We start from the raw sequence: 17,972 nt of genomic DNA, 5'->3' as shown, positions 1-17,972 counted from the left end.
GTATAGTTCTCCCCATTCCCCAGAAAAGTGGTCCATTAGTGGTCCTTTTTTATGGTTTGCCAGCTTTGACTCTCTTATTGTCTTGGTGCTGCTACATAGTAGGAAGAAGCTAGCTAGATAGTCACTTGTCTGAGATGGTATAGGTTCTCCTGCTTGAGCAGAGGGCTGACTAGAAGACCTCCAAGGTCCCTTCCAGCTTTAGTCTAGTCTAATCTAGTCTATTTCAGTCTTAGGGACTCAGTTGTTGCAGTCTTTCCAGAGATACAAATTTATCTCTAGATATTAAGACAATTCTGGAACCTATTGATTTGAAGCTAGCAACAGCAGTCCCATTATGAAACTATCTTGTTCCAAAATATGCAAATGACATTTTTGAGTGCCTGTTTTTAGAGGTGTAACATATGCAGATAATTATATTTTACATTGCTTCCAAATTAGGGGAATGCCTTTTTATGCAAGATTAGTTCCCAGTTATTTAGTGCAGCAGAATTTGATTAAATTTTAATTTCTCTTTTAATATTGTGTTTATATGAATGTTCTTGTATATATATTTTAATTTGCTACCAATTCGTGAATATCTGATAGAACGTATTACTACATTTTGTTGCATATGCAATATTTTGGTAGAGTTTTCATTGTTTGATATTTCGTTTTTATTTTATTATTGTAAGTCATGCAAAGTCATCTGAGTTGAATGATTTATAATTGATTATAAATAAACATTATTTCCAAATAAAAATTCTCAGATAATTTGGCAATCATACACACACACGTGCACACACACACACACACGCCATTTGACATTCCTCAGATGCTTTGGATTATAACCTCCATGATTGACATGTTGACTAGAAATCTATACATGGTCTTTGCTTCAGTATATAGTGGTTAAAGCCTTTTAGAATATTTCTTTAGTATGTAATTTCTTGAAAGAATGCATGTTCTACTCTAGTAGTCGGAAGTGAATTGATTTGTTGCCTGAAGGTGACTTGTCCCAGTGAGTTTTCTGCTTTGTGTGTACTTTTATTCTAACTTTGTAGTTTTGATATGTATGTAATTTGGGTTGTGCAAGTTTATCCTGTCCTACATAGTTGGGGCACTGCTTGCAAACATGCAAGAGCACAACATCTTAGCAGAAGATTCATTCGTGCACATTCCTTGCCTTACCACTGTGATAGGCTTTTTACTCTTTGTTCCAGGCAAGTTCTCCCAACAATGCCTCCATCTCAGTGTCAGCCTGTTGCTAAGCCAGGCTAAAGTTGGATTGAGGTGAGCTGGCAGGAAATGCTGGTGTTTTCCCTGAAAATGGAACGTTTATGTTGCAGAAAGGAGAAATGGAAGGTGATGACCTGCAAGGCTCCAGTTGATCTGTTGCCAGTTCCCCTTCTCTCCTTTGGCTTCAGGGCTCTGGGTCTCCATGACCATCTGTGCTTTAGCTCCTGGAAAGAATAGACCTTCATGTGGTAGCCAATTTTTTTTTTCAGTAAGGGGAATATCAAGGTCTTCCACAAGGTCAATAATAACCTTTGTGCACAAAAAACCCCAAAGAGGTCAGCTACCCTATTTGGAGCTATGCATTAGCAAGATTCCCAATGGCAGTTCCTCCTTTCTCCTCATTCAAGTGCACCACTTCCCCTACTGTCCTCAAAGTTAATCCACTTCCTTCCAGACAGTGTAAATGTGGTGAGGCTGATCCCTTCCGATTCTCAGGAAGAGGGCATTCACTTTAGCTGCTACCAGTCTTCCTACAGAAAAGAAGAGGTAGTTGGATTGACTCTTTTGAGATGATAGTAGTGATAGGACTTGTAGCAAGTACTCTGCATATGAATGAATTGGCTGTGACACTGCAAGGCAGACCTACTGTGCTATACCAGCAGCCTTCCTGCCAAAGCTCTTGATAGGAAGTCTCCGCCACTCTGATCTCAGACATCTGGCTGTAGGAATGCCTGGGGACAGTGCTTTTCCAGAAATCATACTTATCTCTCATCACAACAATGGGAGGACAGCAGACTGCTGGGTTGGCTAAGCCCAGAATGTGCTGTGTTATTGGACTCTTATCTTTTGACTAGGCTGTTGTTCCAAGCTTCAAGTGGGTAGAATTATTTAAGTATAACTTTTTTGTGGAGGGATTGGTATCCCAATTGAACTGCCTAAAATTGTAGCTTGTTTCTTGAATAAGAGCAAAAATAGCACCTGCTTCAATTGGACACTACTTGTTTGGCTTGTCTTTTCCTTGCTGTGAAGAATTGATGAACAGTGAGTGGGAAGAAACTAAGAGCAAGAGTTTATATAAACATTTATCTGGTTTTCAGTTATTTAGAAACTTATTTAACTCCAAACCTCTGCATTTCTAAAGAAGACACAATATGTTTTGTGGAGCTTTTTCTTCTAATTCTTGACTGTAACATTAAAGTGTTCATGATCAAACATATGAACAGCTGAAGTTTCTGAAAGATGATGACAATTTGCTTTTTGCAACATAAGTACATTGGCAAATAGAACATTTAAAATCTGGATGTCGTTGTAAGAGGTGGAATGTTGCTGATACCTAATTTTTGTCCATCTGCTCCTTTGCATGTTGTTGCATCATTCCAATCAGTATATCCATGTATTCTTGCATAAGGAGGCAATCTGTCACTTGCAGGGTAATTCTGTACAGTGTAGAATAGAACTTATTGCCTTAGGTAATACTTGTAGGATTTAACACACACACACATGCACAAACACACACCCTTCTACTGAATGATCATTAGGAGTTATTTCTATGAAAATATATTGTAAGATTGCAGTTGTATGCTGCAGCTGCAGTCATATTATCACGTGGTTACAAAATTACTACTTGATTTCATAAAGCAAACAGGCCCTGGAATTTATGAGGAAATACGTACAGTACTGTATTTCAGTATATCACTCAGTTTCATAATTTCTGTGGGCTTTAATTAGCACCTTCCTCGTTTTGCTTTGGAGAAGTAGATACAAATTGAACTTTTTTATACACTTATTTTGAAAAACCAATGTCATTTGCTGAAACAGTCATGCGACCCAGTCATGCCCAAATAATTAAGGGATCTGATAGTTTAGAACTACTGTACTGTACATGAAAATCTTATTTACCAGTTGTAGACGTAATGATTTTCAGATTTTATGAAATGATATCACCATCGTCCTGCTAAGCCATATGTTTCTAGCTTGCTAAAAGCTTGAAATGCCTGTGGACCATATGGTGATGTTTCTGATATGAAAACTGTAGCTCTGGCTGTTTAGAGCTCTGTGCTCTGTGCTACAGCTGAATAGAGGATGCATTTAAAATGACTTACACAAGCCCTGGAGTCATTTGGGATCCCATCCAGTAATACTTTTGTTACTTCCTCCACATTCTTAACTAAGCTTTCCATGATATCATGTATGGAGTTTTCAAGAAAAAAATGGATCACTTTTCTAATTCTTGGTTTGAAAAACAAAACATGTAGGTTACACCCTTTGTCACAAATTATGTAGTCCTCCAATCACGCTTTTAAAAATGCATTGCCTAGATATCCGAGCCAAGTTGAAAAAGACAACAGAAAAGGTGGGGGGCGAATCTCTCTCATCAAACATTTCCACGTACTCCTCCATCTCTTTCACAGAAAATACATGCCAGCAAAAAAGGTGTTGTGACTCAGGGCCAGCCTGTGGGTCCGACAGCCGGCTCCGATGTATCGGATGACTCAGATGTGGGGGAGGAGGGAAACGAACCGGCTGATGATGATTTGGAGGCTTTGCAGAGTCCTCAGCCGGGGACCTCTTCTCAGCTGCGTGAGCCCGAGAGTGCGGAGGATGATGACCCACAGCTGGCCCTGTTCAAGGACGCCCGACGCAGGAGGCAGTCGAGCAGGAACAAACAAAGAAAGGCTATGGGACTCCTCGGGAGGAGGCACAGGGAGACCACGCCCTGAGCTCTCTATAAAAGGAGTGTTTGGGGAGGGGCTGGTTGCTGAAAGCAACTTTTCCGCTTGAGAAGACAAGCTCTAGTGTTTTTGTTAACTGCGTAATTAAATCTTGGCAGAAGCCTTTTAGCCTTGGATGCTCTCCAGTCTCTTCTTTTTGAATAGGGGTTGCGAGAAGAGGGCTGGTTCAGAACAGAAGGGAGAGATTTAGTTGCAGTCCATTAATTAAATACCTATTTTGTACAGATAGGCTTTTATCTCTTTGAAATATTACTACTATTACTATCGTCACCATCCTCTCCATCGTCATCTTTTATGGCTTGGAGGTTTTAGGTATATTCATTATTGGCATAACTTTTCTAAGGTCATACATTTTTGAAGAATTACTTTATTCTTTGCTTTCTTCCCTTCCCCGCCTTTTGGTAACTAGGAAGTTAATTCATTTTTGGTTGGCTCAGCAGGTGAATAATACATCTCTGGTCACATTCTCATCTTCCCCTGCAATAAACCATGTCTTTCTAAACTTCATCTTACAGAAGCTTTTCAGAAATCTATAAAGTATTGCGTGCAGATAGTGTGAAACCCAAAGGAAAAATTCCACGGATTATATCCCCAAATGGCTAAATGTAGGTGCTTTGTCAGAATTTTGTGGAAAGGTGACTCCTCAGGCCAGATTGCATCCAACTCAAGGGAGCATAAAAGACCTATAATCTGAGATCGTGCTGCACTGTTTCCCTCTTAATTTGTACAGTGACTAGGAGCCAGTGTGTGAGTCCATTTGTTTTTTCTTTTGTTTTCTTGGCTGATGTTTGCTTGCTGAGCACAAAGTCACAAGGGAAGGGGCTAAGGCTGCCTCTGCCTCACTCATCAGGAGACAGGCACTAGGTAAATATTTCTTTCCCAGCCAACAGCTCAGTCTCATCCAGCTCTCTTGGAAAAGGCCAAACTGGTTAGGAGTTCATGACCAGAGTGAGCAAACAGGAGTGCGAAGAGGAAAACTTAGTGAGGAGGAAGAGCAGGTGAAGAAATTCTAACTACCCATCTTCAGAGTTCAGCTACAGGGTCAAGAGGTCAGGGTTCCACACTCTATAAAATTACTGTCTGCCATACGCACTAGCTTTTAGATTTATCAGTTCCTAAAGAAAAAATACCCCTTCATGGATTACTGCCTTGTCCTGGCGAAGTGGCTTGCGTAATTCAATGAAGCTATGAGCTATGCCGTGCAGGGCCACCCAAGACGGACACGTCATAGCAGAGAGTTCTGACAAAACGTGATCCACTGGAGAAGGAAATGGCAACCCACTCCACTATCTTTGCCATGAAAACCCTATGGACAGTATGACAAAAGGCAAAACGATATGACGCTGGAAGATGAGACATCACCCTGTCAACAAAAGTGCGTATAGTCAAGGCTATGGTCTTCCCATTTGCAATGTATGGCAGTGAAAGTTGGACCATAAGAAAGGCCGACCGCCAAAGAATTGAGGCCTTTGAGCTATGGTGCTGGAGAAGACTCCTGCAAGTCCCTTGGACTGCAAGGCGATCAAACCGGTCAGTCCTAGAGGAGATGAACTCTGACTGCTCTTTAGAAGGCCAGATCCTGAAGCTAAAACTCAAATACTTTGGCCACCTAATGAGAAGGAAGCACTCACTGGACAAGAGCCTAACGCTGGGAAAGGTTGAGGGCAATAGAAGAAAGGGACGACAGAGAATGAGGTGGCTGGATGGAGTCACTGAAGCAGTAGGCGTGAGCTTAAATGGACTCCAGAAGATGGTAGAGGACAGGAAGGCCTGGAGGAATGTTGTCCATAGGGTCGCGATGGGTCGAACACGACTTTGCAGCTAACAACAAGAACAAAGAAAATAATACCATTGTCAACAACATGAGCATAGAAAGCCTGTAAGGTGTGAAGGTTTTTTCCAGTGTATTGTACAGCGTATGAAATCTATGATTCCCTGCCTTTTGAACATGTCAAATAATATTAATAACATTAATATCCGAAGCCATAAATGGCACTGATAAAATATCCACTTTTGCCCTCATGGCAGCAAGAATGGAGTTGGCATAAACTGAACTGGTATATTTAGCCCCACAGAAATGTGATATCCTTTCATACTTACAATTTGAAGTTCAAACGCTATCTCTGTAGTCCAAGATTTTTTTTTATTAGAATTCACCCCAATAAAAGTTAGCCTGATTTTAGCAATTGGATGCCTAGGTATTCCCCCCACCCCCATGACTCTAATTCTATCACTCCTGAATATGCATGTGTTGTATGCTTTAGTTGAAATGTATAAGCATCATACTGTATATTTTATTTTAATTTTTGCAGGATTTTAGATAATGGGCTGTGTGCAATGTAAGGATAAAGAAGCAACAAAACTGACCGACGAGAGGGATGGTAGTTTAAACCAGAGTTCAGGTTATCGCTATGGAACAGATCCTACCCCCCAGCATTACCCAACTTTTGGTGTGACTTCAATTCCAAACTACAACAATTTTCCCACAGCTGGAGGACAAGGATTGACGGTCTTCGGTGGTGTTAATTCTTCATCACATACTGGTACATTGCGTACAAGAGGAGGAACAGGTGAATAACAGCAACAAGAGCAACTGAATCCATTCCTTTCCTAAAGCATGTTTATGTTCCTCAATAAGTGTATTTAAATCTTTAAATCCCTTTGCCTTTATCTCAGACATATTTCTTGTACTTGATGAAAGAATTATCAGGGTTTGCCAGTGCATGAATTCAGATATGCACATACTTACTATTCATACTCTGACATTATTGTTTGTTACTCTATTGACAAAATTCAGTCATATAGGTTTAGTAGATATTATTTTCTCATCATGTATGTTTAATATACCAAGCCCAACATTCTTACAGAATCAGTTCTCACACAACTTTTGAAAATTAAGAGATAGATAGATAGATAGATAGATAGATAGATAGATAGATAGATATAGATATAGATATATCACACACACACACACATCTCAAAAAATAAAGGGAACACAAGATAAGACATCCTACTATTAAATACAGTACATTGTGTTGTTTAAGTGTTCCCTTTATTTTTTTGAGCAGTATATATATATTCTTCTAGATGTAAGGTTTAATTTTCTATAACTTCTGAAGCAGCATAAGAGGTGCATTATGTTTGTTGCTGATACCAGCCATAAAATTAATAAGGTAAAGGTTCCCCCACACATGCGTGCTAGTCGTTTCTGACTCTAAGGGCCGGTGCTCATCTCCGTTTCAAAGCCGAAGAGCCAGCGCTTGTCCGAGGACGTCTCCGTGGTCATGGCCGGCATGACTAGATGCCAAAGGCGCACGGAACGCTGTTACCTTCTCACCGTAGTGGTCCCTATTTTTCTACTTGCATTTTTACGTGCTTTCGAACTGCTAGGTTGGCAGAAGCTGGGACGAGTAACAGCCGCTCGTTCACTCTGTTACATGGCACTCGGGATTCGACCCGCCAAACTGCTGACCTTCTGATCGACAAGCTCAACATCCTAACCCACTGAGCAACTGCATCCCTTATAAAATTAATAGATAGTCCTAAATAAAATATCAGTGTATGCATTAACCCAGCACAATAAGTTGTGGTGTGACACAAGCAGGCCAATACACTAAGCCATTAACCATGATTTACAAATCACAAATCACAGTATGCTCCTGCAACATACAATGCCAAAGCCAAACCAACCATATTATTATTTTGTATGGTGTATGATACTATTCCCATAGATATCCAGAACAGAGAGATGTTGTTTGTTTCTTAGATTTATATTACATGGGCATCTAATGATGTGGTGTGCTTATGATGCTTGTGAACTCATTATTAAGTTGTGTTCTTGGAAATAAATATACTCCTAGAAGTTGTCAGTTTAGCTTGCAGCATGCTAAGATACGATTTATTAATTCAAATGGGGGAGGCAAAGAGCCTCACAGATATGGTAGTAATAAATTTGTTTAATACACTAAATAAATGATGAGCCTGACCCAGCACCAAAAAAATATCCACTGGCACACTGGTGCCCTGCAAACCACATTAGAATCTCCAGTCCTGCTGGACAACATTGATCAAAGATAATACATACAAAGCAGTTTAGAAAAAGATAATATTAGAATTTAGGTAGTATGTATATAACCAAATGTTTTGGGCTTCCTATGCAAAATGCTGTATAAAAAATAAAATGAGAGGTTAAAATTTATCTTCCATTATGAAAAAAATGAAATAATTTTTTTTAAAAAAACACTCTGATTTGTAAAAGTTGCATTCAATTTTACTCTCTTTCTATAGGCGTAACTCTTTTTGTAGCTCTATATGATTACGAAGCAAGAACAGAAGATGATTTAAGTTTTCATAAAGGAGAAAAATTCCAAATACTTAACAATTCGTAAGTTCTGTTTACTATATATTTACTTTTTAATGCCTAGATGGTTTGTTCCCTAGATAGAAATGATATATTAAATTCCTGTGTATATGAATTTTTAAAATGTGTACAGGTACTCCTTGACTTACGACCACAATTGAGCCCAAAATTTCCATTGCTAAGCAAGATAGTTAAGTGCGTTTTGTGACCATTCTTGCCACAGTTGTTTTAGTACAAGGTTATTAAGTGAATCTGGCTTCCCCATTGAGTTTACTTGTCAGAAAGTCGCAAAAGGTGATCATATGACCCTGGCTTCCCCATTGAGTTTACTTGTCAGAAAGTCGCAAAAGGTGATCATATTACCCTGGGATATGACAGTCATAAATACATGCCAGTTGCTAAGCATCCATATTTTTTAACATGACCATGGAGATGCTGCAAAAGTCATAAGTGTGAAAAATGGTTGTAAGTCACTTTTTCAGTGCTTTTGTAACTTTAAACAATCACTAAACAAATGACTGTAAGTCGAGGACTACCTGTAACGTATCATATTAGGGTCATCGGTTTCAATTTATAACTTTTTAAGAAAGAACATAGGTTATTATTGTGACAAATGTAAGCTGAATTAAAGTAATTGAAGATTATACAGAGCTAATTTCTGCCATTGAGAGACATTTCATATCAGGCAGGACATTTAGATTACAGATTGTTTAAGCTAATAAAAGAGGAGAGAAAATAGTTACTTGTTAATTATGTAAAGAGCTACTGTTACTCTGATGACAGTAATCACTGTTACTGTTTATCAGTGAATATCTGAGTAGATATCTTATAAATAAATAAAACCAGTAATATTGTAGATGTCTGATGTATGTAAAGAGGGACGGATAACATGGGAGTGGGGGAAAGGAGTTAAATTAATTTGCTCCCCACATCTTCATGTCTTTTTAAATTTATTGCCATTCATCTAAATTGTATGCTACCATCAGAACAAAAGGCAAGAGATGTTCACCCTTACATTATTTCTACAATTGATGAGAAGAGCTTTGGAACTGAGTTGCTGAATGCACTATAAAGCACATCATCCAATATTGTACAATGAACTTCGTTGGTCATTGGTTATAAATATACTGATTGATTGATCGTAGAACAGAAAGAATCTGACATTCCAGAGATGGGGCTGACAAAATCTGCATCATGATGCAAACTCCATGCCTCAAATAGATTTTATGATCTAATGTTTTGTTGTTTTGATGCTATTGTAGTTAATTACGGACGTCTATGAAGAGGAATAATCTGAACCTTCCATCTCTCATCTTTTAGCTGGCCTTTACTGTCTAGGATTAATATTTCTGTCCCAGAATGACAATTAAAATAAATGTAGAAGTACTGAAAACTTGGCCTTTAAGAATCAGTCTTTCTAGAAATTCAGTGTTTATTTTAAATACTTTAAATATTTATTTTAAAAACCTACAGTTTTAAAATATTCCTTAAATGCATCATGTGCTTTTCATGTATTTAATGGCAATTCCATCCTTGCAATATTAACAAAGATTCTGTAAATCAAAACAATATCTTTCCAAAGGATTATAAAACTGAAATAAAAAACAAGGTAATTTGTGGAATATTCTGCGATTCTTTGTGGCTAAATATCATTGCTGGTTGAAATAAAATTTACTTTAAGAAGAATAGCATGTTCATAATCATATTTTGCTTAAATTTTCATTTAATATCTGATTTTCATTATGCCTCAAATGGTCCTGATGAAGATAAAGATAACATAATTGAATAATAAGCAATTTTATTACAGTTTTCTAAATCTGCAGTTGGGCTATCCAGATGTACATAAGAGTACATTGTATACAATTAATTTTAGTTTTTATTGGGGATATTGAATGTAGTAAAGTTATCCATATGTATATTGGCAAAAATACCCAAAGGATGTCTAATCATTTTTTCCCATGTTGTGCTGGATCTTTTTTTTTATTCTAGTTTCTTTTTTAAAGTTCAACTTTAAACATTTTCAGTCTTTTGTCAGTCATTTTAGAGTGCAGTAGTTTGAAAGTCAATGAAGTTCACAAGCATGCATTTTTTTCAACAGAGCTGTGGAATCCACCCACACTGATACATTCTTTTAACATGGAAGCAAACTGTACAAACACAGTAATACCAGTTAATGCTTGCTTTCTCTGTTTTCTGAATGAATCTCTGTTATAACATGGCACAAACTGCAGTGCTTATGGCTGTTATAAAAGATCTCCATCTAGTGGAATTTCTAGGCAATAGTAACAAAAGAAAAATGCATTCCATTGTCTGTTTCTTTAATTATGAATGCTCAAAAAGGATGGAGTCCTTTACTGAACCAGGACCAAGGTAGGCAAATTATGATGGCTATCTTTAAAACAATGTTCTGTTTTTTTCTAACTCTTGCTTTGCAGGGAAGGAGACTGGTGGGAAGCCCGATCCCTGACTACTGGAGAAACTGGTTATATTCCCAGTAATTATGTGGCTCCAGTTGACTCCATCCAAGCAGAAGAGTATGTATTTTAAAAAATAAAAATAAAAAAAAATACGATTGTTTTGGATAGAGAGAAGTTGAAACTGTGGTGACTTTCAAGGAATTACACATTACCTTAGCTTCCTTTTTCAACTATACTCGCTAAATACTTGGGTCATTAAAAGAAAGATGGGGGGAAAACTGAGCTAGCTTTTACCAGATCAGAGTAGAAATATTCAGAATCTTCTGGTTTAGAAATGTAACCTTTCTCGTGTACTGGGTTTAAGCATACTGAGATTGTGAAGGTTTTATTTTAGTTAACTGGCCGGAGCTCAATTCATAATAAAGGCAGATGGAACAACATTTATTATTTCAGTTTTTAAATATGAACACTAAAGGAAATATTGAAGCCTTTCTAAAGACATTATTTGAATAAACATGAACTCCTAGACCTACAATGCTATCTAGAATAGAACAGAATAAAATAATAACTTTATTGTCAGTTTGAATGTACACTAATTGGCATACATTAAAATGAAATTTCATTGCATTCAGGGTCACCACCTCCGATATACGCTGCATAAATATGACAATAAATAAATACAGAATTATGCATATACCCACATATATGACACAGAGAAACAACAGTCTAGTTCGGGTTATGTATACATGTGCAAGGCAAAAAAAAGAGATATTTTTTTCTATAATTTATCAGAAATACTTTTTTGCATTGGATTCTGCTGTGCAGTGCTTTACATTAAATTGTGATTAGGATTACATGATCATACGTAATCAATTGTCAATGGACTATTCAGAGCAGGGGTGTCAAACTGCCGGCCCATGGGCTGGATGCGTCACGTAGAAGCCGTGCCCACCCCATTGGCGGCAATGGCGAAACTGTCCTGATAACGTCGCGCAACATCATGTGATGTCGCAAGTTTGACATCTCTGATTCAGAGTATGCCTATCAGTGTGCAAATTAATCTGACTACAGTTGCCAACCTTTTATGTGCTCATCATGTCTCAGGAATCATTATTAGTAATTGGCTCCCTTCTGCTTGTACATAATTATTAGATATCAATGCTTTACTGCTGGGATAAGTCTGTATGTAAGTGTGCTGAAGATACAAGAAAAACTTGAATGATCTTCACAGATGGTCTTTACGTAAGCTTAATTGTTTTATATCCTTAAAAAAACAAGTCCGCTTCCAGTTTGAAACCTTTTGTTTCTGGCATGTTTGTTCAGATGGTACTTTGGGAAACTTGGACGAAAAGATGCTGAGAGGCAGCTACTGTCCTTTGGAAATCCACGCGGAACCTTCTTGATTCGTGAAAGTGAAACCACCAAAGGTAATGTTTTCATTAAAAAGCAGAGTAAAAGCATCGGTGAAGGTAATGAGACATGCTCAGATGAAACAAAAAATACCATAAACAGATTATTTTTTTCATAATAATTTAAATTCAACAGAACCTATTAGATAAACATCACATTCAGTTTATAGAATCTGTGCTGGGTGTGATTGTGTCTTACATAAAGAAAAATAGCGTCTAACTTTTGAGTTGACTTTTCAGAAGTGCTTATTTTTCAAATTCTGCTCTGAAAATTGAAAGTTGCAAACGATGGTAAGGAGATCTAATTCTGAATATAGCTGTATATAATGAAGAATAAAGAATTTTAAAAGGTCCTCTAAATTTTTGAGCAGTTCAGAATTACTGTTAAATGTTGTGCCTTTAAAAAGGCCTTTCCTGCTTTCCTTAAATTCAAAAAATTATACTGGATACTCCATTTTTATAGTAACGTGCTACCAAAATAATTTAAATTATTTCTGGTTAGAATATTCTATTTTTTTTATTTACATGTATCTTTTACTTTTCTTATTATAGGTGCCTATTCATTGTCCATTCGTGATTGGGATGATATGAAAGGTGATCATGTCAAACATTATAAAATCCGTAAGCTTGACAGTGGAGGATATTATATTACAACCAGGGCACAGTTTGAAACTCTTCAACAACTTGTTCAGCATTATTCAGGTAACCTTGAAAATTCAGTTGTTAAATAAATTCAGCCTCCTTAAAATAAACCTACTACTGATATAACGCCTCCCTATTAACTTTTGTTAAATAGAAAGTCTTAATTAAATAAGACTCTTCTTTTATCTTTTGGTCTTTAGTTTGGAGATAGATGAATCTCTTATATTATCAGAACACATAAAGATTCACCATTTTAAAATACGACTTTCATTATATAAACCTCAGAGCATTTCTGTACAACATAAGCTTCATTAGCCATTTTTTGATAATTGCATGGTTTTTCAGTATAAACCACTTTATCTGAAAAGTACATTTTGGGTAATCTATTAATATAATGCATAAATTGGTTTCTTATAGTCACATCTTGATACTGGATTTCCCAAAATTCACCACTGCTTTCATGTTAACATCTTAAACTAAATTTTAGAACTCTGAGGGCTTGAAGGCATAAACTCGTGAAACTAAAAAAGTGAGGGAGTCCTTATTATAGTATTGAGTTTTTAAATATCTCTGTGGCTTCCCTTCTATTTCCGATAAAATTAATTTGTCTCCCCTCCATCCCAAAATTCTGCCACACAATTTTAGTCTTTCTTGGGAAATAGAAATCTTTTTCCTAGAAAAGATACATTCTGATTTTTTTAACGGATGCATACATTTTATCCCTAGGTTTAACTCTAATTAGTCATCTTAGTAATCTTGACTTTAATGATGCTGGAATTTGTAGGCCTTTTTGCTATAACTTATGGCACTTAAGAGAAATCTCCATTCACCTATCATCGGGATACTTGACCTGGCCTAATCACTTGCTTAGTTCTTGAATTTTGTGTTGTTGTTGTTGTTGTTAGCTGCGAAGTCGTGTCCGACTCATCGCGGCCCTATGGACAACATTCCTTCAGGCCTTCCTGACCTCTACCATCTTCTGGAGTCCATTTAAGCTCACGCCTACTGCTTCAGTGACTCCATCCATCCACCTCATTCTCTGTCGTCCCCTTCTTCTATTGCCCTCAATCTTTCCCAGCATTAGGCTCTTCTCCAGTGAGTCCTTCCTTCTCATTGGGTGGCCAAAGTATTTGAGTTTTAGCTTCAGGATCTGGCCTTGAATTTTGTGTAGTTGTTCGCATATTTCTGTTAAGAAATTATGCACCTAACAGCCGTTCCCTCATTCTCTGCAATGCTGGGATTGAAGCTGACAGTAAACAAATCAGGATCGGATAGAAGAAATTGCTCTTGTCAGCTCATGCCACCTTATAAGTAAGTGACAGAACATTCCTCCTTCCTTCCAGTGACCCTCATCATCACCTCATTATACTTGTATATTCTGATTGAGTACATCTTGTACAATTTAGCACAAGCATTCCACAACTATTATATTTCTCCCTTTTCCTCTATTTGACAGCTAGGGCTATAAACAGTGCTGAAATAGAAAGCCTTTAGTTCATGCTCATTGCTTGATATGGCTAAGATTCAACCATACTTAGTCTTGTATTTATGCAAAGATGGTTCTGTTGTTTTGTTGCTGAGTTTTGTGTGTGTGTGTGTGTGTGTGCATTTGTGTAATTGTTGACTCACAACAACAGCCTAGATTAATCTTTGCAGTTTTCCTGGTAAGGTTTTTTGGAAGTCATTTGCCACTAGCTTCTTCCTTGAGCTAAAAGAAAGTGATTGACCAGCGTGGCCCAATGGGACTGCAATTCATAGTCTCCTAGTTTTTAGCCTGTCCCACTGTACCAAAGGTAGTATATGGCACATTAAAATTACAGAGCGGACTGTAATTGTTTTTAGAATTGTTTTTAGGTTAAAAAAAAACAACAACAAACCACATTCCTAGAAACACCTAATTTTTTTCTTCATCTAGTGAGCAAATTTTGATACTAGTAGGGGTTACATGTAAACAAATTATAAAACTACACTCTTAATTGTTTTAGACAGTTGTGGATAATAAATGCATTTATACTTCCTGTATCTTGAGCAGTAATCCATAGTTTTTATTCTAGCACTGGGAGATATCCAGTTTCTTGCAAATAGACTTCTTTTCATTTAACAAAATTGCTCCTTCCCCTGAAAGACTCTAATTGCCCTCTTCCAATTAAAAGGTTCCTAAACACTTCTGAGAACACATAGCATGCTAGGGGGGGGGGAATCTTGTCCTCCTCATTTCACTGAATGTAGGCGGTATTAATTGGCTAATTACTATCTACTCTTATCCACTGTTGTAAAATAAGTAAAAATGCATGTTTCTAGGACAATTTGTTTTTTTAAAAAATAGCCTTCTTATGTCTTAGAACGGTCGTGTGTTATTGTGTGCATGCATACAATATTCTGTGCAAAGTTCTTAACATTCCAGATACTTAGAAATATATTTACTTATTCTAAGAATGTTCAATATTTAAACCGTTTTTTAAATTGTTTTAGAAGTTAATGAGTTTAGCAATATTTTTGAACTATTTTATCTTTTTAGTAACATTATTCAATATTCATTTGCCTATATTCAGGCACATTTAAACATTCTTCTCTTTTTGCTCGCCCAAGGATGCATGCTAACTAGAATGTATTTATACATTCATGCTTCATCTATTGTTTAATACATTAATTAATACTGCATGAAACTTTCAGATGTTGTCTCCTTGCTCTCTATTGCATCAAAGATAGAGCTATTATGCTTCCATGTATTCTGCCCACTTGCATCTTTCCACGTCTAATAATTTCTTTTTTTATCTCATTTTTTTTCTATTGCCATAATATTGGAAGTAATCCATGACATATTTTTGTTACTAGTTGGACAAATTGCTACTTAAAAGGTATATGCTTCTCCAGGAGTATCATTCTGGATCTATCTTTATCAGCCTGGTACCATCCACTTGTTCAGATAGCAAAATATGTAATTTCCTAGCAGTATTTCTAGAGCAGAGGTCCCCAACCGGGCACCAGGGACCGGTTACGTGGAGAATGGTTTTACGTGGATCAGAGGGGGCCTGGTTTTGTGTGCTGCCTGCATCTCGCAAATGGGGCTTTGCTTGTTTGTGCGGCCCGGTTGCTGGCATTCCGCGGCCCGGTACCAGTCTATGGACTGGGGGTTGGGGACCCCTGCTCTAGAGGATATCAGAATCCAGAATGCCAATCTAGAGATTTGCCTGAAAGTTTTATCAAGCAATCCATAATTGCCAGAGAACAGTGAGTGAATAGGAGACAAAATTAATGATGGGCCTGTTGAGGGTATTTTGGTCATGGCCAATTACATCATCAGGTAAGATCCTGACAAAAACCGATGGTGTTTTACCAATTGTGTATTTGCTTTATGCCATTCCAGCTGTTTTTTACAGAGGTGCTCTACAAAAGAAGCAGGATTTCATTTTCAGAAAATAAAATCTTAGTGTCAGCCATTGATTGCTTTCTGCTTCATCTCTGGGCTCTGTTCTGGGCCCAGTGCTCTTCAATATCTTCATTAACGATTTGGATGAGGGGATAGATGGGGAATTCATCAAATTTGCAGACGACACCAAGCTGGCAGGAATAGCCAATACTCCAGAAGACAGGCTTAAAATACAGGAGGATCTGGACAGACTCGAACACTGGGCGCTATAACAAAATGAAATTCTATGGTGAAAAAAGTAAGGTTCTACATTTAGGCAGGAAAAATGAAATGCACAGGTATAGTATAGGTGGTACCTTGCTCAATAGTAGTAACTGTGAGAGGGATCTCGGAGTCCTAGTAGACAATCACTTCAATATGAGCCAGCAGTGTGCTGCAGCTGCCAAAAAAGCCAACACAGTGCTAGGCTGTATTAACAGAGGGATAGAATCAAGATCAAGTGAAGTACTAATACCACTTTACAATGCTTTGGTAAGGCCACACCTGGAATACTGCATCCAGTTTTGGTCACCACGATGTAAAAAAGATGTCGAGACTCTAGAAAGGGTACAGAGAAGAGCAACAAAGATGATTGGGGGACTGGAGGCTAAAACATATAGGGAACGGTTGCTGGAATTGGGTATGTGTAGTTTAACGAAGAGAAGGGTGAGGGGTGACATGATAGCAGTTTTCCAATATCTCAGGGGCTGCCACAAAGAAGAGGGAGTCAAGCTATTCTCCAAAGCACCTGAAAGCAGGACAAGAAGCAACGGATGGAAACTAGTCAAGGAGAGAAGCAACCTAGAACTAAGGAGAAACTTCCTGACAGTTAGAACAATTAACCAGTGGAACAACCTGCCTCCAGAGGTGGTGAATGCTCCAACACTGGAGGTTTTTAAGAAGAGACTGGACAGCCATTTGCCTGAAATGGTAGAGGGTTTCCTGCCTGAGCAGGGGGTTGGACTAGATGACCTCCAAGGTCCCTTCCAACTTCTTCTTCTTCTTCTTCTTCTTCTTCTTCTTCTTCTTCTTCTTCTTATTATTATTATTATTATTATTATTATTATTATTATTATTATTATTATTATTATTATTATTATTATTTCTACCTTAGTAAATCATCACCAGCTTTCCTTTCCCCTGCCCTCTTAAAACTTCTTCATATATCATGAAAAAAACAGAGAGACTTAGGTTGACTTGACTGAGAGATTGTTTTGTTCCTATTGAAGCATTCAGACCACAGTAATGAATAAAAACATTTTAGGATAATAGTGTTAAAAGTTCATACTGGGCCCAAGATGATTTGAACATGCTCAGAAACATGCCACAGTATCTAAGACTTATGTTATGACTCTGCTTCTGTTACCCTAACCAGGTTTTAGCATTCATTAATCTCATGGTAGGTGTGATAAAAATAATTCTGTCATGCCTTAGTCCAATTTGGAAAAAAAGAGAATGCTTGGGTCTTGTTACCAAAAAGAATAGGAAGGCTAAGAATCCTTTATTTAGTCACAGTACAGTAGAAGAGATAGGATAAATCTGCCTATAGAATCTCTAGCAAACATCAAGTCTCTTCTGGGAAATTGGGGAAGGGTACAACAATGAAATAAGAAAGCAGTAGCCTCGGGCTACCTTAATATTTTATTAGAATATATGATGTGCCCTACATATTTCCAAAACAGCTTATTGTGATGGCAGTAGTTGAACTGCCATCAAAATACAAATGCTAACAACACAAAGCAACTGTGTTGGTGGCTCCAAGTTTAATCCAGACACAGTTAAAACCAG

At 37.5% G+C, this 17,972-nt stretch overlaps 1 protein-coding gene across 7 annotated transcripts in view; it reads left to right on the top strand.

Annotated features, from left to right (window-relative positions):
* FYN (FYN proto-oncogene, Src family tyrosine kinase) overlaps positions 1-17,972 on the top strand; it is a 108,689-nt gene that overhangs the window by 73,262 nt on the left and 17,455 nt on the right. For all 7 annotated transcript variants that reach the window (XM_083350066.1, XM_083350069.1, XM_083350068.1 and 4 more), the window contains 5 exons: positions 6,260-6,517; positions 8,235-8,331; positions 10,743-10,841; positions 12,048-12,151; positions 12,686-12,835. In XM_083350066.1, the coding sequence (XP_083206192.1) occupies positions 6,271-6,517; positions 8,235-8,331; positions 10,743-10,841; positions 12,048-12,151; positions 12,686-12,835 (697 nt within the window). In that variant the 5' untranslated portion in view covers positions 6,260-6,270. The remainder of the gene's footprint in view (positions 1-6,259; positions 6,518-8,234; positions 8,332-10,742; positions 10,842-12,047; positions 12,152-12,685; positions 12,836-17,972) is intronic.

The sequence above is a fragment of the Vipera ursinii genome (genome assembly GCF_947247035.1).
Source record: "Vipera ursinii genome assembly, chromosome: 1".
NCBI classification, from domain to species: Eukaryota; Metazoa; Chordata; class Lepidosauria; order Squamata; family Viperidae; genus Vipera; species Vipera ursinii.
The sequence above is the reverse complement of the archived record's forward strand: the minus strand, read 5'-3'. Positions and strand labels throughout refer to the sequence as shown.